This window comes from Spea bombifrons, chromosome 2 (genome assembly GCF_027358695.1).
Source record: "Spea bombifrons isolate aSpeBom1 chromosome 2, aSpeBom1.2.pri, whole genome shotgun sequence".
Lineage (NCBI taxonomy): Eukaryota > Metazoa > Chordata > Amphibia > Anura > Pelobatidae > Spea > Spea bombifrons.
Genome location: NC_071088.1, coordinates 25,918,077 through 25,941,249, shown reverse-complemented (window position 1 = coordinate 25,941,249; position 23,173 = coordinate 25,918,077). Strand labels below are relative to the sequence as shown.

Sequence of the window (23,173 nt, the reverse complement as noted above, 5' to 3'; positions counted from 1 at the left end):
ATCACTGATCTGGATATAAGTAGCTATTGGAACGCACTTGGCGCTAGTTTCCTAGAAAACGTTATTTTAATCTGAATTACAAATTATTTTTTCAGTGACTGCGCTTACTGGAGGATTTGGATGGTGGCCCGTATGTTTTTTTTTTTAAGCCTGCTCCTTTGCCTGTCTGTTCACATCATTCTTCACCTACAGATGAAGGGACAACTAGCACTATGCTTAATTACTGTTCTTTATAACCTGGCGCTATTAAATTCCCATAATGCAATTTGTCAAATGCATGGTCTACTGATCTTGAAAATTATCACACTAGAAGAGACTGAGTAAGAATACCCATTGTTACACAGAAATATAGTGTCGTTTCAGCCGGGAAGCAAAATCCATTTTCTTTCCTGGGCCTTAGAGATAACAGTATGGTCTATTGCGTTTGATGCAGTAGCAACCTTTTCGTTTAATTGTTTCCTTAATTATCCTAATCAAGTTGTTCCCAGCTATTCGGTTCATGATATATCTGATATCTCAAAAAGCATTTGATGGCTTCCAGGGATTCGCTGATCATATTTGGATAGGAACGTCAGCAACCACCTCCCGTCAGATAGCATTTCCATCCTGCCTTGAGACAGAAAACATTTAAACTGGGCCATCTCTCAGATATCAGATATCACAACATGAAAGGATCACATCATATATAAGACAATATTGTAACAAGATATTGTTACAAGCAATTTCCACAGATACAATGACACAAAAAAGTAGAATAGGGACCCTATAATTGCCAAGTCTATTGTGATAGAAACATACTGACTTTCAGCAGTTGTCTGTTAAGTCCCGACCTATCTCTATCACCCGCTTACAAGGTATTTCCAAGAATAACCCGCTATCCAAATATATGACCATTATACAAATGTTAAAGGAAAGCTCTCAAAGTCTTTAAAGGTTTCTAAACCACAATAGGGCATTTTGGACATGGGTTACAATTATTTAGTAAGTGCAGAGGGCAGGGATGTATTACGATTCTCTGTGACTGTGTACCAAAATAAGGAATTTAGAAGGAAAGGAATTTAGTTTATTCGCGCAACTGAACTTAAACACGCGTCATGCTGTTTTTATACATATTGCGGCAGTTACTTGGAAAAGTTCTCTAGAGTTGCTTGTAGTGGCTGTAATACTGTAAACATTGTATCAAAAGAAAATGCTGGATATCACAGCACAGACGTCCATTGATTTACAGTTCCCTAAGTCAGGGTAAGAGTCTGCTAGATCTCCATTGCCCACAAAAAAGTGCCTGAAAACCTGGGCTAGGTATGGTATCTGCAACCACGTTGCATTACTTGCCCTAGGGGTGATAGAATTACTAGCCGAACCCAGGTTCTGGTTTTGGCAGAATCCTCAGCTCCCTGAGTTTTGGCATCGCAATACAATTCCTGCCACATTAATGGGTCTCACGATTCCTTGATAGATTTAGCTATTACTTTTGCATGGATCTTTGATTCAGTTTGAGTGCAGATGAAAGGAAATACTTTTTACTTCTAACACCTTCTCTGTCACGGACTCCTCTTATAACCCATAACTGCCATAAACTCTTGAAAGACGTACAGTGTTGTTCCCACGAGGGCTTTTTTTTTTTTTAATGAAATATAATTTGCGGGGGTTCTTACGACTCGTTACAAGGTTATAATTCCTTTTACAAAAATCAATAGAACATCAGTTGGGAAAAAGGAAGATATCGACTTCTTCTCAGATGGAAAGATCAAAATGTAGCGTAAGGTAACACAGACGCCGTTGTGTTTATATATCAGTGAGATAGGATAAGAAACCACTGACATTCCAAATTCTGTGGACTGAAATATGTCAAGAAATGTTACCAATTTCTGCATTAGCCATTAAGACATTCGGACTTTGTCATGGGCTAGACCTCCATACTATGTGTTTAAAGCAATCAGCTCAATATCCCAAAACTCAGCTACAAATAAAATGGTTTTGTAAATAAGCCCTGGGCCTGGGCTGAGCTCCTGGATTGCCAAAGGTGAAGAGAGCAGTTCCAGTGATTTCAATAAGAGTGCTTTCTTGTCATTGATTGGCTACTTCAAGCAGCCAATCAGATGAACAATATGGTGGACCATAGAGGAAGCAATCAGATAAGTAACTTTTTTTCACTTCAGTAAGTAAATATTGAGGTACTTTAATACACCTTATTTGGTGAGAATCATGCCTGGGAGTGGAGTGTCCATTTAACCAAATAAACCTTAGCAGATCTGTTGTTTTATTCTAAATTAAATCGATAAAAAACGCAAACTTTTAAGAAGCCTGTTGACCAAATCTGATTAGAAATCCCCGTGCAAATGCATGGAAAGATCTCCCATTGATTTTAATTCCAGCTACAAATTGGCTGCTTCAAACAAATTCAAGAACTGTTAGACAAAAGGGATGGCCAGAGCTGCAGCTTCTCCCCAAAGTACGTACTTTATTATTATTATTATTACTATTATGTTTTAAAAGTAGTTTAATATGTCTTATTTTGGTTAGGTAGATTGGACATTAAACTTTCCCTTTAAGGGAACATGCTAGTGTTTTTTTTTTTTTTTTAAATAAGTAAATAAATAAATAACTAAAAATAAAACAATCATCTGGCTAATTGACTAATCTCTACTCAAATTGCAGATTGGAGACAACATTTTATGAATGAAAGCCTCAATTGTCTAACCGTGGCCCTAAGAGCTTACTATCTCCTTAACTGTAACAACTGACTTTGCAGTGAAGGTGCTGGTACCAATTTCCGCACGTCTTTTTGCCGGTATAAAACAGTGCCAGTAAATTCATCTGGTATTAAATACACCAAGGGGGAACTGCGCTTCCGGCTTGCAGTCTAGCCTTCTGTGTGTAATTCATGTTCATAGACTGATCATTATAATTTGGCAGTTGTTGCCAAGTTAGCTGAGATACTTTCAGGAGCTGCTGAGTGCTGCCATGAATAATGTAAATGAGATCTGTTATTACACAGTATCAGACTGTGGGGATAACTGTCACACAATGAAAAAAGGCTAGAAATGTGCAGTCATTCATTACCCCGGGCAGACAAATCAGAAATCGCTACAGATATAAATGTACAATCACCAACACACCATTAATAGCAGCTTCAGTTAAAGGGTTAAAACCCAATTTTATTGCTAATCACTCATACTAATATTTATAATATAAGCATTCAGTGAATTCTGAGACTTTCTTTTCTTTTATGTTGCTTTCTCGTTTCACCACCTAATTCAAGTGAAAGTAATAATAGTAATAATAATTCAGGTTACTAAATTGCAAATCTCCATGAGAAAATGAGGTCCTAATTCATGAAGCTGATTTAGCTATATAGCATCCTGTAACATTGTTTCCCAACCGGAGGCCCGGAGGGTTTCGTGTTTCCTATTAGAAAAGCACTACTGCTTTACACCAAACGGTTAAACAGTTCTAGTTTTCACATAATATACTTCTTTCAGACAACTGCATTTAGCCTTTCATGTGCGTCATCTCGGCCCAGTCTACTAAACAAACACCCACCACACATGTGGTAAACAATAGAATGGCTCAGTCTTCACCATCCAATTCTGACAAATACAAGTCTACAGAGAAACTAGGGGGACAACATAGAAACATAGAAAGTGACGGCAGATAAGAACCACTTGGCCCATCCAGTCTGCCCAACATCTGAATACTTTAGCGCTTATGTGTTTGCTCCTCTCATGCTAGCATTTCCTAGCAATACTCAAACTAATGATACAAAAGTCTTACAAATCACAAAGAATCCAATTATTTGCAGCTACCGGAGTTTTCCCCAGGGAAATTAGGCACACAAGCTCTCATACGCTTTGCAAAAAACCCAACTTGTTCTTTTTTAGCCCAAATAAAAAAAAGTTTGCATGTTTGTTGAAAAAGTTTAAGCTCCGTTATCATGGAGAGGGAGCTTACATTTACACTCTACGGAATTAACAGTGTTTCAGTCATAGTTTGGATTTAAGTATTTCATATCCCTGTATTAAACAGGAAAATATTATTTTGTAATAACATGGAATCTTAAACAAGTAGAGAGAAATATCTAAACACTAAGGACCATAATGGCCCACCAAACCAAAGATGGTATACTCCGGTCAGAGTGTAGCTGAATATTTAATTTTAAGACCCAATGATAAACTTCATAATAGATGTAGGCATAATGATTGAACTATGCTGGCCCAACTAAGCCCTTCGTCAGGATGGGTTCACCATGGTTCACATAGTATTTATAGGGTCACCATGATGTGGAATATAAAGTAACTTATTCCAGTGCATTGATTTGTGTTTTTGGAATAGTTCAGAATAGTATCTGTACTCCATCCTCCCATTATGTGGAGATCCAATATTCTTGCATATAATATAATAGGGATTTTGGCTCCCAGTGGTAGCTCGCCATGCAGAGCAAAGTGGTTTGCATTTTATTGGAATATGGAGATCAGGGACTGCACTACGTCTGCGTGCTGTGAATACTGATGGGCAAAACAAGTTGGTCAGAAAGTGTTTAAGGGAAAAGAATAGAATGATCAGATAAATAAAATATAAGTATGGTCAGGGTAAATCTGCTTCAGCATGAGGCACATTCAAATTTCTTACTAGTTGTTAACGGATATTGTGAGTAATGCATCTTAAAATGTTGTTCCGTTTTACATTGGTTTGATTTTTTTCCACAACCAATTACCATCAGTAATGCATTTTTTCTCATCAAATACCCTTTTCTCGCTAAGTACATTTAACAGCAACTACTCAGTATGAAATACCATTTAATCCTAAAGCTAAATAGCTATTTAAGTACTGTTGGCTCCATCAGGGGGTCATATATACTACAGGCTGAAGGGGAACGCCTGCCATCATGTGTGTGATGTATTCAGTGCAGTGTTCCAATTTCTACGAGTGTTCTTGGTCAGAAGTACTACCTTCACAAGCAGAAGAGGATCACGGGTAGGTAAGTAATCGCATGAGAGCATTAAGTATGTATTTGTACAAAGTGGAATATAAAAACTAAAACTAAATCAAACTATGCAAACCATTTTTACAGATTTAAAACCCAGCCTGGGTCGCGGTAGAACCATCCCTTTACGTTCTCCAGAGTAAGTCACTGTTCCAATATGGAACTAAGTAAAATCATGCAACAGTTTTCCTCAATTTTTATTTTGTCTCAAAGGGGATCTCTAGGGTTTATGAATTTTGGGGTTGGTGCAAGATTTACATGATTACCTCTTTGCCAAAGTTTCGAAGGTCACCCTCAGTGAGGTTAAATTTACTACAAACTTCTAGCCACCATAGAAAAACTCACTAATAGGAGATAATTAAGATAAATGACTTTGTCTTCTTCAGGAACCCCCACCATCCTGTCCAATGTGTTTTTTTTAATAAATAATGTCCATCCCCTAATCTATAGTAATAAATTATACTCATCTTGCAGATACTGTACCATCTTGGGGTCATGTTCAGTAATAAAGTACATTATTTGTTCATACATATTTTTGGTTAAATATAATCATATTTAATCCTTACTATGCATATTTATAGAATAATACATATGTATTATAATTGCATGCAATTTGGCACACTGTTCTTTATAAAATCCCCATGTTATGTGGGATTGCGCAAGTTATACCTTGCATCAAATCAATTAAACAAAAAGTCAACATTAGGGAAAAAATAAGATTATAGAACACATCAAAGGGAATTCTAACATTTTTGGGTCATACGTTGTGGTAAGCATTATAGCACAAGAACCTGCTGTTTAAACAGCATGATCTTTTTGACTTCCATAGAAATGTTTGTGGATTCTAATGTATATGTATATATTTCACACAACCCAGCATTTCTTATCTGGCAGACTGTAATACTGCGTAAACCATTTACTGGAATAGAGTTACCTGCTGGGGGCTTGCGTCCGAGTATGAGGACCACCAAACAGACACAGCAAGAGATCGAGTTACCATATTCTACTGAAGAAAGGAGTTTGCCTTTCAACTAGGATTCAATTTACAATCAGTACGCCAGCTGGAAACCCAGTATTAGGACTCTTAATGTCATATCCTCAGCAACTAGCTGCTGATAACACAAGTCATAAAACAGTATTTGTTCAGACAGGGCACTCTATGAAATTGTTTCGCTCTATGTTTGTTACTCATGAAATACGGGGGTCATAAAGGTGTTGTGGGAGCTATACAAAGCATTGCATGTATAAATATTAGTTGTTCTTGATGTACCTTTATGTATCACCCCATACAATTTAAGAACTCTAAGACAATTGATGCTTTTTCTTCTGGCAATCTCTCCTAGAAACACACAAGGGGGTATTTTGGGATCTAGACAGAGCATGCATAGCTTCTGGTAGTACAACAATATAGTTATAATACTAATTCTATGGAAAGAAATCACTCCAATTATGTTTTATCTATATTGCGAGAGGAGGCTCATGCATATAACCATAAATGTAGAACTACTACTACTAATGTAAAACATTTTAGAAAAACAGTAAAGAGTTTTATACTGCCAGATTAATATTAAGTCTGCCAGAGAGAAAAGAGTTTCCTCCAAGGGTTAAAAGACTGAATGTTTCAGCGTGCAGGGTAAAGAGACCTTGCATAACCTTATTATACAGCTGGCCTCCTGTGTCTTCTTCATGGAGGGCCACAGCCTGGAGCTACTTAGTTAAGATGGTAATTAGACTATTTCACAAAAGATATGTTTAAAAAAAAAAAGGTGGTTTAAAAGGGAATATTTAGCAGACTTGTAATGTGACATGGGGTGAGTTTAGGGTTAGTGCTTTCTGAGTGCAGTTTTTCTTCAATGCACCCTAATAACTAAAACACACACACATACTAACTAGCAAACTTGCTTTAGCACCCACTCATTCTAACACCATACACATACTCACACATACTCGGGGCTGGACTGGAGATGGCAGATCAGGTGAGTGTGTGTCCGCCACAGGGGATTTGCCCAGTTTGACAGCCAGCCTGGGCCTGCATACCTCCTTCCTCTTCATCATACCACTAACCATAGGTTTACCATAAACTGACATGTACACATATGCTAACACCATACACTACACACATACTCTAACACTACACAGTAACACACGTGCTAGCACCATATACTCACACATGTACACTCTAATGCCATACAATAACACACACTGATGCTAACACTATACGATCACACACACTCATGCTAACACCATACAATTACACACTCACTCTAACACATGCCTTTACACATACATACACACACAATCTCTCCCTCCCCCATTGTTAGTGCAGCTTGCACAGTTCTCCCTTCCCTTGAACTACTGTTTAGCCTCCAAAGTTGTTATCTTGGACTCCAATATAACCATGGAAATCTGTACCATCTTGGGGTCATGTTCAGTAATAAAGTTCTGCCTACCAAAAAAACTAGCCTATGTAGGGGTGCCCCAAATAACTAGAGGATGCAGCATTTTACCCGTTACATTATCATAATGATAATGTAAATACTATTTAAAAAATAAGGACATAATTATGTTAAGATATGTCACTACAGGTTGTAGGATTGGCACTTTTCTTGTGCAAGAGTAAAAGAAAAACCATTAGATATAAAATTACGTGAGTCTTATATATTTAATTCAGTCTTAAGACATTTTTTGGATGTTGCATTTTTTGAAATCTCAATAGTAATAGTTGGGCTTAAAATATTCCCACTACAGTACAGATTCTCTGGGGCAGGTCCATGCATAAAATACATGTAGTTTAAGCACAAAGCAATGGTAGTAAACATTCAGTCTCCATACCTCGTAATTTAGTAGGCATCACAAAGAGGGATTGAGCAGAAATGAGTGTGGAGTGGACAGTGCCTCAAACTAGACAATAAAGCATTTCCGCAAATGAGGGGTAATCTTCTATAATACCAGAGGAGCTCTTGGTGACTGAGACATTACCACTGTGTGGCTCAAATGCACCCCTTACCTTGTGGCACCTGGGGCAGCTTCTCCTCTTGCCCAATGGAACTTACAGCCCTGATGATATCAATCAGATAGTTGTGTTCCCAAATTACATAGTTTGCAACAATTAAACTTTTGTCTGGCACCAAACAAGTATCCCAATTATCTGGTGGCTGCGCATGCCTAAATTGGCACTTTACATAAGCAATAGGATTGGGGATGGGCAATCCATTGGCACAGTGATGTGGTACCATTCTACCATCAACATAAAGTGGGGGAACCTGACAAAGTCAGGTAACCTAACATAGGCAATCTGGATGCTGATACGTATGCTAGTGTAAGAAACGTCTTTCCTAACTACTCAACCTGGAAGAATAAATTAGTCTGTTCTTTATGAAATATTTATGCACATTTTCCAGCCTGAAAAAACAGAATATTCTCTTTCATATAGATTCTCTAAATCTGCAGTAGCAATGTATTTCAAAATTGATCTTGCATCAGGATATGATGGTATAGATAAAAAAGAGTCTTCTTTATTACATTGAGATAGAAGCTACGTGTATGGCTTTGCCTTTGTCATGTAATGCTGTTTACTTAATTTATATGATGCTTTAGTGGCTACTATACAAATAAGTTATATATATTTGAGGGGTATGTAAGGATAATAACACAAGAGGTTAGAATATGGGAGTTATAAAACAGGATAAACAAAGAAGGATTAAACAAAATGAAGGCCAAATCTTGAAACAAGTACAGCTGTGAGGGAAATGCTAATGTTGAACAAGGTTAGTTTCAACAACTGGGTCACTTAAAAGCCCAAGGCTTTAAATCCATAATGTGTGTAGATAAAACAAGCATGGAGAAGAAAATGCAACTAGTTCAATCCCATAAATTCCAAAATGAACTTCAGGTCTATAATCCATTAAGAAACGCTCCGTTTCTCCAAAGGTGACTCACCAGGCCTGCGGCTTCCGTTTCACTATGCCTTGACGTCTCCACTGCGAGTGAGGGCTGAGGTGGTAGGTCAGCTGTCTGCAAACTTTCTCCATAGCCCCAAGTGAATCTCCTTCCTGCAAAACAAGAGAAGCTCTGAAAAGCTGGTAACGTGTAATACTTTACTAGTCAATGACTGTAAACTGTAAACTTCTAAATTATAGGTAACCAGATATCAAATATCTGAATAGGCAGTAACAATGTAACATAAAGCACCAATATTGCATTTCTCACTCCTTTCTGGTAATACATTTTATTCAAGATTATATCATGCATTGCTACTTTACTGTAGACCAGATAATAGATAAATTATTATGCTTGATCAATGTGGTACCAAAAGTACTTACACATGTTTAACTGAAAATATTAATGTCCCCCGCCTTGTGGGAGCTCAGAGATGCCCTGCAAGTAAGGATTCACTTACCACTCCAAATCATAGCTTTTGAATGGTCGGTGACATAAGGCCAAGCTAGATATAGGATAAGGGCAAGTACTAAAGGAGAGTACTCAGAGGTTGGGCAGACTGGATGGGCCTACTGGTTCTTATCGGCCGTCACTTTCTATGTTTCTTCAGAGGTTATGCACAAAAGCTTCTCTTTCACAAAACATTGTCTAGTTAACAAGCAGTACATTTACCAATGACTAAAGGTACTAAATGTATCTTGCTGTAAAAGGAATGTAGTAAGTATGGAGGGATTTATCTAGCTTAGCTGCCATGCGCCTCAAAAAGTTATGCCATCTCCCCATGAGCCAGTTAGGAATCACATCCACCCCCTCCCTAATTAGCATTCATGTATTTTTCACTCTTTTCTTATTCCACCATTATGTCTTCTGCTCTCCATACTTCATCAAATGTATAGTCTACAGCAGAAACTGACATTAACTAGGCAGCATTGAAAGCAATAATGGGCTAGACAAGTGACAATATGCCATTATAACCTGGGAAGAGGACAGGAGTTAAAATTGTTGCTGCCCCAGGGGTTGCCTTCAGGAACATGCCACCTATGCCTTGTAGGCAGGAATCTAAATCCCTATTTCTGCCCACAATTGGTGCAGATGTCTCTGATGTCCACAAACTATGCATGACTTTCATGTGCCTTGGCAGGAAATTATATTATATATTAATATATATTAATACTTATAAATGTCCTCATTGCCTGTAAACTAATGTATATTAATGCGGTAACTATCTAAATGATGGTACAGAGTTGACATATTAAGAATTGTCCTATTCAGTGCTGTTCTACAAATAGAACTTTTTATTTTTTGCTGTGTTCATGATCTTTTGATACACTCATCAACTGCAGTGCCAGTGGCACCTTATCAACCCAACACATTGCCAATGTGAGTCTATAACAAAAAGATTTAAATTGTCCTGCGTGTGCCATTAATAAGGATGGATGGTGTAAGAAATCATGCTTTAGTCAATATTTCAAGGAGGAAATATCCTCACAAACAACACTGATTACTGCTGTGAAGAATGATGTGACTTGATGTGGATTAATCCAGCATGTCAGCGGAAATCACAAAATACCATAATAAAACAAGTTTAGGTCTCCAGGGTTTACGGATGGAAGAAAGTTGAGAAAAGAGAAATACTAAAGTCTTGCTATTATTGTACTAGGACTGTAGCAAACCTGTGATGGTTGCATGTGGCCTGCAATGCTATAAATAGGCCTTAAGGGTAGACTTATATTATATTATAAGAGACCTGAAGCATATGTCCTATAATGCTATAACAGGCATGGGCATTCCCCTTGCTGTGTATTGTTAGGGCTTAAGGATACACCCAAAATATTAAGAAAGGCCTTAAGAAAGCATACCCCTGTTCACTATAGCTCAGAGGCGTCCAACGTGCGGCCCTCCAGCTATTGCAGGACTACATCTCCCATAATGCTCTTTCGGCTAAGGGGCTGGCTGATGAGTATGGGAGATGTAGTCCTGCAGCAGCTGGAGGGCCGCACGTTGGACAGCCCTGCTATAGCTCTTTATAGGCGGTAGAAAGGAGTGGTTGAAATAAGGAGGTAGGTCTAGTTCCTAATAGACCTGAAAGGAAAGACAGCGGGCAAGACCAATCACTACATCCCCTCACAACAATTAACAACTGACACAGTGTTCTGGTAATAAGCTAATTTGTTGTGCCCAAGGCCTTCTGGGTTCTGTGCCCTAATGTCTCCCAAGGGAACATGGCTCTTACTCAGAAAGGCAGTGAGCAGAATGTATTTTGGAAGCTAGCAGGATGACTTAAAATTCCGGTCAACAGAAGGGAACAAAATTGTCCTTTTATATTCTCTCCTGTTGTCACTTTAAGATAAACGGCTGCCCTTCCCTCCATCAAACACCTTATAGATCCCCCCCGACACCTTCACAAGAATTGTCTGTCACAAGACATAGCACAATCGCAGGCCGAGGTTAAAATTAGACCGAGAAATCAGAAACTCTGAGTCATCGCGAAGTCGGGAACAAGGATAAAATGAATTAATACTTCCTTTTCAGGCTCTAATCTCAGAGCAGTGTCTGCGATTAACCCATACGAAGCTCCATAATCCCCTGAACTGTAAATATTACAGAACAATTCAAAGTTAGTGCATTTATCCACATTATCAATGTAATTTATTCAGAGATTAAACACTTTTAAGGGAAGCTCACGTCTCCTACAACATCTGATGAAAAACCACAGGATATGTTCTTCTAGAAGAATGTCTGTGAACTTTTATTTTACATCAAGTGCACCTGCTTCCTCCTGGAAATATCTCTATTTGCTTACTTCGTCTATTGGGTAGCTGCAATAATAATAATATTAATAATAATAAAAATAAAAGGCCAAGTAGGTATTTACATACAAACCAGCAAAGCCTTGAAAACCTGAAAAGTTATCTTCTCCTTTTAGACCCAGCTCAGTGAAGGTTGTGGGATTTTTGATTTTATAATAAGAATAATAAGAAGGAACAGACACGGTTGACCTTATTTTCATTAAGGCTACTCAGCTGATTGCAACAAATGCTTGCTCTGATCACCTGAAAACCACTCACAGAGGACACAGAGGAAAAAAAACTCAAGGGGATTTAAATATAAAACTTGCTTCTACAGAAATAAGCTTACTGGCTCGTAAACAGGGTAAGCTGGTTTGGCTTATCCCATAATGCTATATGCCACACTATTACTATCAAAGTGTTTCTGTGTGCCCTGCATTATGTATCAGTAAATTGGTGAGAAATCTCCCCACATTAGCCTTCTGACATGAGAATATCACTGGAGTATAGCCCTTAACGATAAATAATGAAATTTAAATTCTACTGCAAACTCTGGGGTTGGTGAATACATGCTACAGTGCTAATGGACCAAAAACGATTGAGACAATTCTTTCGTTTTTTGGTCCATTCGTTTTCGGACAATGAATTCCTTTTCGTGTCCTTTTATTTCAGATTAAAATCAGAAGGCTTTTTACATTGGGGAAAAAAACCGTTGTCACCCTCATTCTTCCACACTCTCGTTTACGCTCTCTCTCACGCTCTAATTGTGTCATTAATTTCTCTATCGACAGCTTCTGTGTCTCCATGCCACTGAGCTCCACTTATCTTGCATCTTCTTGTTCTTCTGTCCTCAGTCTCCTTTCTACTTCAGCAAAATGGCAGGGCATCCGGTCAAATATCTCTCCCCCCTATTGGAGGAATGGGTAGAGGGTGTACCTGGAGGCTCCGTCCTTTTGCCGAAGTAACCTCAAAGTGAACCTCCACAAAATGGCAGAGCTTCCCTGTTCCTCTAATCGGGGAGAGGGTGTGCCCGGAGGCTCGCCCGAAACCTCACCATGAGGTTACTTTTGCAAAAGGGCAATGCATCCAGCCACACTCCATAGATTCCAAAGTTCTGCTCAATGGCAGTGTGAAATTTACTAGCAGTGGATTAGCAGGTAACCAACAGCGGAAGTAGAAATAAGAAGAACATGAATAAAACTGGCTATACTTGAAGGTTAATATATTCTTAATCTTGTTTTGGCTCATATAGGATTTTCCTGTATGATCTAAAACAAGATTAAAGCTGCCCTGTTACATATATATATATATATATATATATATATATATATATATATATATACAGTATCTCACAAAAGTGAGTACACCCCTCACATTTTTGTAAATATTTTATTATATCTTTTCATGTGACAACACTTAAGGAATGACACTCTGCTACAATGTAACAGTGTGAATTAGCTGTTCCCTTAAAAATAACCCAACACACAGCCATTAATATCTTAACCTTGGCAACAAAAGTGAGTACACCCCTAAGTGGAAACGTCCAAATTGGGCCCAAAGTGTCAATATTTTGTGTGCCCACCCTTATTTTCCAGCACTGTCTTAACCCTCTTGGGCATGGAGTTCACCAGAGCTTCACAGGAAGTCCTCTTCCACTCCTCCATGACGATATCACAGAGGTGGTGGATGTTAGAGACCTTGTGCTCCCCCACCTTCCGTTTGATGCCCCACAGATGCTCAATAGGGTTAGGTCTGGAGACGTGCTTGGCCAGTCCATCGCCTTTACCCTCAGCTTCTTTAGCAAGGCAGTGGTCTTCTTGGAGGTGTGTTTGGGCTCATTATAATGTTGGAATATTGCCCTACGGCCCAGTCTCTGAAGGGAGGGGGATCATGCTCTGCTTCAGTATGTTACAGTACATGTTGGCATTCATGGTTCCCTCAATGGACTGTAGCTCCCCAGTCCCGGCAGCACTCATGCAGGCCCAGACCATGACACTCCCACCACCATGCTTGACTGTAGGCAAGACACACTTGTCTTTGTACTCCTCACCAGGTTGTCGCCACACACTCTTGACACCATCTGAACCAAATATGTTTATCTTGGTCTCATCGGACCACAGGATATGGGTCCAGTAATCCATGTCTTTAGTCTGCATGTCTTTAGCAAACTGTTTGTGGGCTTTCTTGTGCATCATCTTTAGAAGACCAATTTGATGCAGTGTGCTGCGTATGGTCTGAGCACTGACAGGCTGACCCCCCACCCCTTCAATCTCTGCAGCAACGCTGGCAGCGCTCATACGTTTATTTCCCAAAGACAACCTCTGGATATGATGCTGAGCACGTGCACTCAACTTCTTTGGTCGATGATGGCGAGGCCTGTTCTGAGTGGAACCTGCCCTGTGAAACCACTGTATGGTTTTGCCCACTATGCTGCAGCTCAGTTTCAGGATCTTTGCAATCTTCTTATACCCTAGGCCATCTTTATGTAGAGCAACGAGTTGTTTTCAGATCCTCAGAGAGTTCTTTGCCATGAGGTGCCATGCTGAACTTCCAGTGGCCAGTATCACAGAGTGTGAGAGCAATAACACCAGATTTAACACACCTGCTCCCCATTCACACCTGAGACCTTGTAACACTAATGAGTCACATGACACCGGGGCGGGGAAATGGCAAATTGGCCCAATTTAGACATTTCCACTTAGTACTCACTTTTGTTGCCAAGGTTTAGACATTAATGGCTGTGTGTTGGGTTATTTTTAAGGGAACAGCAAATTTACACTGTTATACAGGCTGTGCACTCACTACTTTACATTGTAGCAGAGAGTTATTTCTTCAGTGTTGTCACATGAAAAGATAAAATATATTTACAAAAATGTGAGGGGTGTACTCACTTTTGCAAGGGCTTCAGACACAGAGACATGTCTTTGAAGTATGTCCTTCAGTGATATTGGAAAGTGCCATGATAAATGGATATGACAAATCCTGAGCTGTGTCGTAGTTTGCTATGAGATATAAGTACTTATACCCGAGGATACGCTGCATGTTGGAAAAGAAATATATAAATATTCCAGGATCACCAACAGCTGGAGATTTGAAAAGATTTTAAGCAAATTTGCCGGTAGCAGTAATAAACAAGGATGATGAGGACAGACTGACACTTCAAAGACACCTCCTCAGTGCATGAAAGAGATCAGTGAAAAGCAAAATAACTGACATATTTTAAACTCAATTAGTATACTAGTTCTATACTCCATCCCAGCCATGTAGAACTGACAGGGGAAGCAACAGGCCAAAAGGGGAGTCTAGGACAGAAGCATAAACAGTAAAAAAAATCAAAACCTTTAAATTTTGGTAAAAAATAGCACTGTGGCCAAATACAATATACATTTTTGGCTTCCTACAGACAGGAATTAAAACATAGGATGTCTACTAATGGTGAAAAACTGTATCAAACTATAAGAAATATAAAATGCAGACCCTTGTTAAAGCAGAAGAAGGTACTGTGATCATTTGCATATCTGTGTCAATAAGATTTCTAATCCGCTGGCACACTGTAATCTGCAAAGGATGAGACTCTAGATTAGATGTGGATTTATTCTTGATAAAATAAATGTTTCCAGAAGTCACTTTAAAGGCTGCAAGCTACAAAAAAGGTTTGGATAAAAAATATATATAAATAAAAGTCCATCCAATCATATGCCCAGTGAGATGCTTCATCCATTGTGCTTGACTGCAATCCTAAACCCTTTTGCTATGAATTTGTTATGGAAATGCTTTGAACATGAGCACGAACAGCTCAGAAGGCAGACACTATTGAAACAAAACTTCTAAATCAAATGCTGTTTGTTTTAACTGGAACAATTCAGAGAAGCAAACACATTCTCGTTTCACATTCTAGCTTTACCAATGACAGCTCAATTGCAGAACAAATGTATTAATCGTCATGGGAAATAGTTTGGAGGAAGAGTTGGAAAGTTGGTAGCAGAGCATCCTTTAGTGTAATGCCTGGTCATGAAAGTTAGGTTGAAGGCAATTCCTGGGAGCCATTACCTTGCAGAACCCCAATAGAGATGATCAGGGGTAAGAGTCAGGTCTAGTAGTCTATGCTTTGATGCGCAAGTAGAAGCATAGATACAAAGTTCAGAAGATGATAATTGAACCACCAGGCTCGGGTGGCTGACTCACAGGCAGCAGGACACCTAACACAGAACGTAGAGTGAACACAGTAGTGTAAACTGGTACAAGGTAGGTCAGAGGACATCAGAGCCAAACAGAGCAGGGTACTGGTAGAAAATCTAAACCCGTAGTCTAGGGGCATAACCAAGAGTGCCACGAGAAGATCTATGTAGGCTTGATAGGAAGCATAGTCATAAAATTGTCAGAGCTCAGTAGAGGCCTTGCCACCCCCTATATTTATGATTTTTTTGAATAGTATTCAATGTGCTGAATTATTGCTTTGTTTTTTGTACTTATTGGTCATTATTATTCTAGCAGCAACACAAGAATCAGAATATTTTGCCTTTTATGCTTTTTAGGACGTGGGTTGCTTTATTTTTTGTATATTTATTGTGCTATGCATATTTGAAGGTTCTGACCAAACCTTAGGGTTGAGCAGCCCCTCTTGCTACACAGGTGCCTCATGAATGGTGTCCAGAGACGGCTTTATAGCCATGAAAAATATATAGGACTTGCCAAACTTGGGATACTTTGATGTAGTGGGGGCTAGACAATAGATGGCCATAGGGTGTGAAGGAATCCCCAATATGTAAGCCTTAAATAGCGGTTTAAATGATATTCCCTTTGCATGTGTTGAATTGTTGATCTGTTTTGTGTACTTATAGGCTATCAAGCCACAATAATTCGTCCACCTCTTTTGGGAAGACCTTGCTCCTACTTTCCACTAGTTTCTACTGACATACCCAGGTGTTGTGGCATACAAAACATGTGAGCTCCTCAGCAAACATTGCATTAAATGTAACCCATTTACCCAGAAACTTGTGGATTACACTCATTTTCACCTTCTTGCCTAATTCCTCACGGGATCGCACCGGAGCAGGCAAAAATGTGCCTCATAGTAGCTACCACACTCTAACGAGAGGAAGGTCCACGTGTCATGGGTTAAAACAGAAGTTAAAAAATAAACCAATATTTTGATGCAATTATAAGGGAACAAGGTGTTATTATGCTGAAACAGTATAACAGTTAATGTCAGGTTTCCTACTAGGCAGATATGCCTAAAGCACCATGTTTCCAATCATGCCATTGGTGTCCACTCACAATCCTAAACCATGCATACTCAGTCTGCACCTCCATCCCATTATTCTATACCAATTTTATGAGTATACTCATAACATCACTGGTGGAGCACTGGTCCACTCTTGGAACATTTGAGTCAGCTTTGCTGTTATCCTTACATCATGAAATGTACTGCATCAACCGAAAGTAACCCCTAGCCTGTGATGTGCTGACGTGTTCAAGTCTGTGTATCTGTACTGTAGGTTATTTTTAGAGGCACATCAAACAGAGAACAGTGCTTCTTCAATATCATAATAATTGGCTTTCACTTTTATGTCCTGACTTTAGGTAAGCACATTCCATTTTTAAAGGTTTTCTCGAAAAGTTTCCAAATTTAGCATTTTCGTGTGAATTGGTAAAAACACATTTCTAGTAACAGTCGTGCTGGAGGTAGATAACAGAAAATCCCTTTACAATGACAAAAAACAGGGTTTTCAAGAAATATTTATAACCAGACCACTTTTTAAAAATGTGTGTATCATTTGTGAGCACACACGCACATATATATATATATATATATATATACATACAAATCCAAAAGGGAAGCACTCACCTGAACTAGCATTAATTATAAGGGGGTGCTGCTGAAGACCAAAGCCATACACAATCTCTAAATCAGCGCACTCACATCAAATAGGTTATAAACTCTCATGACTGTAGTCCTTGTAGTCCTACTTAAAAACACCTTGCTAAAATTACAAAATTGGAGTTTTAGTCACATCATATGGCCATAATATGCTAAGCCCACCACTACACCAAAGTACTCCAAATGTAGGTGGGTCCTAACAGGTTTCCAAGGACCTCACCAATATATATATATATATATATATATATATATATAGTTGAAAATAAAACTTTTCATTATTAAAAAGATAAAATAATGTTTTCCAACTTTTTTAGTTAACGCTTGTTACACATATGAGCACTAAGTGAGTCAGGCTCCAAAATACCGGTAGAATATGCTTTTGTTACTTTCATAAGTTTGAACTGAACCAGTTGATTAAATTAAAGCAGTTGCAATGTACAATTGTTTGTATCACTGCGCCCACAGTATTTGTCCACGTGTTAAAACACGATATAGGGATCCTTGGGGGGGGGGGTTAACTCTATCCCAGTCTAAACACATTCTATAGGATGCCCCTGATTATAACTTAATCTATTTGGAACGCCTCATAGGTTGGGTAAATATCAATGCAGAGCGACCTGATGGCTGTGGTGTTTTACACCTTGAAGTTCTCAAACTCACCCACAGACATTCACTAAGAGCGTAGTTTTTCTGCACCGTTAGAATGAGTTAAAGTTGCAAAGAACACATTTTCGTAACAATTATGCACATAACTTCTGACTGCACAAAATATCTTGCATTGTCTGCAGAGTGTAAATTAGTTAGCAGAAGATATAGCTGATCAAAAAAGTGAAACTCTGCTGAAAATGAAAAATAAGCATTTAAAAATACGTAGTACGTGTAGATGGGATGAGATTTTTCTTGACATGGTACATTGAGCAGATGCAGAAATTACCGCACATAGTTGTGCTTTTATTATACAAGATGAAAAGAAACAGAGGAATCGTGTCTATTGCAACGAACGGCTCAAAACCTGCAGAGATGTCTCTTGTGCATAATTAGAATATGGATGGATGTTTTAAGGTCCTAATCCACTCATTCCTCAATTTAAAGGTAAACCATCACTGGAAGCGAGTGATCTTTGTGCCTGGAGGCACCCTAAGTGTACATCTGGAACCGATAACAGTTTATCCATCCATGGAGCATATGAGTCAGCGTACGCCACAGTGAGGTCTATTCTCTGATATGCAAGCTTCATATTCACTACTGGCAATTTGCATTTGAGATGAAAAACAACCAAATTGTAACGTTCCCGCTTGAAAATATTCAAATTTTGGACATACCAGGGTATGGCTTTTCACCCGCAAGTCTTCCATGAACATTGCCCGTTCCTTAATGCTTCTTCAAAAGAACTTTTAACTTTAACTTTTCTAAACTTTGTTGCATTTTTTAATCTCAAAACTTGTGTTATATTAAAGGAACAACAAAGCCTTATTTTGATATTTGTGTATATATCCATCTACCCTTCTTAAAAGTAACCTGAAAAAAAAAGTATTTATTCACTAAATGGGGAATTTGCAGGAAAGTTATACCTTTCAACTCCCTGAGGTATCACCACAGCGAGATTCTACCGCATGATTAGGTTGGTTGGCCCTTAATAATGCAGGATCTGACAAATCCCTGGACCCAGGTAGGGCCTGTTATGGCTTTTTAGATGTGGCTTCTTGAGCCATGTTATACTGATCTTTATTGCCTTCCGCTATAGCCAAATATTCAAATTTTGGACATACCAGGGTATGGCTTTTCACCCGCAAGTCTTCCATGAACATTGCCCGTTCCTTAATGCTTCTTCAAAAGAACTTGGACGACACATCTGGAAACCCCTGTCTGCCTTAACATTTCTGCCTGGAATAAACCTTACTGATGCAGTATAACTACTATTGTATGTTATATCATGGATGCAGCCACTTTGACCTGCAATGGCTAAAACAGATTTTCTGAAAACATTTATTGCATCTATCACGTATTTATCAAACTGTTTTTGTGCAAGGAAACAAATAGGTTATATTATGATATTCAGTGATGCAATTACTTTCATTTTAAGCAATGTGGCCTTTTGGGTATACGTTTAACCTCGCTGCTGCAGTGTCTTTGCCGAATAATTGGCTGTAGAGAATTACACGGATTCTGTGTAATTGTCAAGTTTCTCGTGAGAATTTAGGGAGTCAACCTATTCATTTGTGAGGAACAAAACTCATGTAATTAAATATTTCTCTCAGTGCAATAGTTTTAGAGATATATTGTTTGGAAGAGATTAATTTAATGCAGGGAATCTCAAATATGAGGTAGAACCAGCATGAGATTTACTCTTGGATTCAAGAGACGAACGAACCTGCAGAATTTTTACCTGTGACAGATAATAATACTCAACCAGTCATCTACTGGTTTTATTTGCGTAACAATCTTCAAATCCTCAAAAAGATATATCCACATTAGATTTTTATTTAATGTGAAAGTAAACAGCAAAAAACAATGATTTGCTAGTCTTCATTTCTCTTCCAGCCAGTGACTAATGAATATGTACATTTTGAGATAATAATACATATCTCAGAGTAAATGAAACGCTCACGATATTTGTCATTATAACTGTTTTATTATTATAATTCTAAGATATTGCAACATATGTTATAAAGATTTAAGTGAAATATATATTTAATGTTTCTTTTCCACAGCTTTCCCAGGATAATACATCATAGATATACTATTATGAGTCACATTACAGCAGGCGAATTTTGGTTGTGTAAACAGCATGCTGTACCCTGATAATAAGATTATTTAAATAAGATATGCTCCCTGTCTTACTTTATTATGCCTTACTCTTTTAACTTTTCTAAACTTTGTTGCATTTTTAATCTCAAAACTTGTGTTATATTAAGGGAACAACAAAGCCTTATTTTGATATTTGTGTATATATCCATCTACCCTTCTTAAAAGTAACCCGAAAAAACATAAGTATTTATTCACTAAAGGGGGAGTTTGCAGGAAAGTTATACCTTTCAACTCCCTGAGAGGTATCACCACAGCGAGATTCTACCGCATGATTAGGCTGGTTGGCCCTTAATAATGCAGGATCTGACAAATCCCTGGACCCAGGTAGGGCCTGTTATGGCTTTCCCTTCTATAATGCATAGTTGAAAACAAAATTTCCTGATAACTCCTTCTTTGGTGAATAAATCCACCAAGGCTTTTCTAGCACCCAGGCCACCCATGAAGTATAATTGGAGTCCGGTTAATTTTCAAACATTGTACAGACATATTTCAGCACTAGATTGCAAAGACACCCATTTTACCATTTCAGATTTCTACTAAAGCCTCCAAGAACAGGCCACAATGCTTATGTATAAATTTAGAAGACTCTTGTAACGGATCTCGGTACCCCGAATGGGTACATCTGTTAAAGTCGGCTTCCTCCGCTACTCTGACAGCTGAGCCTCACGCTGTTAATCAGCCGCGCTACCGTCTTCTCCCCAAGAAACATCAGCCGAGACTAGATGCTTGAGGGTAAAATCATGAACTCAGTTTTAATGGGAAACCTGCTGGTATTTAAAACAGTACAAGGGGATTAATTTACATACAATGGTACATGGTAAACATGGGCGGTTACCTAACTGGCCTGGATATCAGATCTTGGTGCAAATACTGACCATAGAGGTCCTGTCCTATAAGCCCAGACCTCATGGAGTAACGCACCACACATAAAACCCACTCCCGAAATGGTACCCCAACTCTGTGTCCGAGCTCCACAGTCTTTAATTGGTAATTGGGTAATGTGGCACTCTGTACAAGGGTGAAGATGTAGTCCAAATAGACCCCTCGTACCCACCTCCCAAAAACAAAACCCCTTCCAAGGCTCATAGTCTGTAGGGAGGAGGCTGACCCTCAGGCCCCTCCAGGAGCCCAGGGCATGGAGGCTTCCGTGACATTTCTATTATGTTTAGAAGTGAAGTCATTGAAATAATAGCGTTACACTTTATACGCATAGGGTCTAGTTACTAGACTCAAGTGACTAGTTTCCTAGAATTATGACCCAGTTTGTAGTACACCCGGTGGCTTGGTAGCTTATGCTACTTCTCAGATGGATTGGCACCTAATGTCCCTTCTTAGGTAAGCACTGAAACAAAAAATGGGTTTCCTTATGACAAATGCATGCAGTCGAAAATATTAGAAAACTTTTCTGGACACATTGTATTACGTGCAGTAGTTATGTTGACAAAAATTCCATTCCAGAATATGCCTATAATAAAGACTATAGCATTTATACATAATAATTCTAATAATAACATCTCTGTGGGACACATCGATACCGGGGCCTCTTTGTTTACTTATTAACTGTAGGTAAATTAAACAAAGATCTCCCCACATTGTGTCTCTTAGTTAATTAGGAATGGCATTTTGTAGTTTTAAAATTGGTGATGTAACAGAAACATTCCCCCAGAAAGAATAACGTCAAAAAATACATTAAAAACATCTAATTAAAAGATCTGACTTAATTAAATTGGTTAATAATATGCAAGGCATTTCAGCAAATAACATTCCTATCAGGAACTTCTCCTTGTAACCTTTTCACTGAGTTTGATGAGATATTATTTCCGAAGACGTCACACAAAATAGGCCAGGACACACTGTGGCATTTGGAATACATGAGATGAGAAAAAAAGAGCTGTTAAAGTTTTGAGGGCTTGTTTCTAAAACCTGTCATGATGCATTAAAATAAAACAAATTAATTAAGGACATCTTTGGACTTAAAATGTCTAGTGGTGTCAGCCTTATTCATCAGGAGACCCCCATAGGTCCTGTCCAGTAACATTTGGTACACAATCCTAGGATTTCTAGACTCTGCTTACAATCAAACAATACAAAGGTGCCTATTCACCAAAGAGGGTCTTGGATCATTTTTCAACTCCCTCAAATCACTACACATAATGCCAACGCCAAGTGACTTTGTCCTGTGAAAACTTGCCCTACACAATGCATCCCTTACGAAAAAAATACTGCAGTTTTTCTGAAGTAATACTGCAGTTTTTTGGACATGAAAAAACTGCAATACTGCACTTTTAATCCAGTATTACTGCACATTTACTGCAGTTTTACTGCATTTGTACCTCACTGTACTGCAGTTATTTTTGTACGGAAGTACAAATGCAATAAAGCTGCAGTACATTGAAGTACAACTGTAGGTTTGCAATTAAAAAAAAGTGCAGTAAAACTGCAGTACAGTGAAGTACAAATGCAGTAAAACTGCAGTAAATGTGCAGTAATACTTCAGTAAAAGTGCAGTATTGCAGTTTTTTCATGTCCAAAAAACTGCAGTATTACTTCAGAAAAACTGCAGTATTTTTTTGTAAGGGATAGGTAGTATGGGAGATTTTTTAAAGCTCTCGCCATTAATTTAACTTTGCATTATACCAGGTCAGCATTGCTCTACTTGCACAAAAAGTGAACTTTTTGTGCAAGTGAAATTAAGGCGTTCAAATATTTAAATTAGTGACAAGATCTGAAAATGTACAAGATATAATGTATGGATCATACTCTATAATATGC

General features: G+C 38.5%; 1 protein-coding gene across 1 annotated transcript in view; it reads right to left on the bottom strand.

The window, feature by feature from the left end:
- The window catches only part of LRRC75A (leucine rich repeat containing 75A), a 102,760-nt gene that overhangs the window by 20,427 nt on the left and 59,160 nt on the right, over positions 1-23,173 (bottom strand). The window contains exon 3 of the mRNA XM_053457221.1: positions 8,924-9,036. Within this exon, the coding sequence (XP_053313196.1) occupies positions 8,924-9,036 (113 nt within the window). The remainder of the gene's footprint in view (positions 1-8,923; positions 9,037-23,173) is intronic.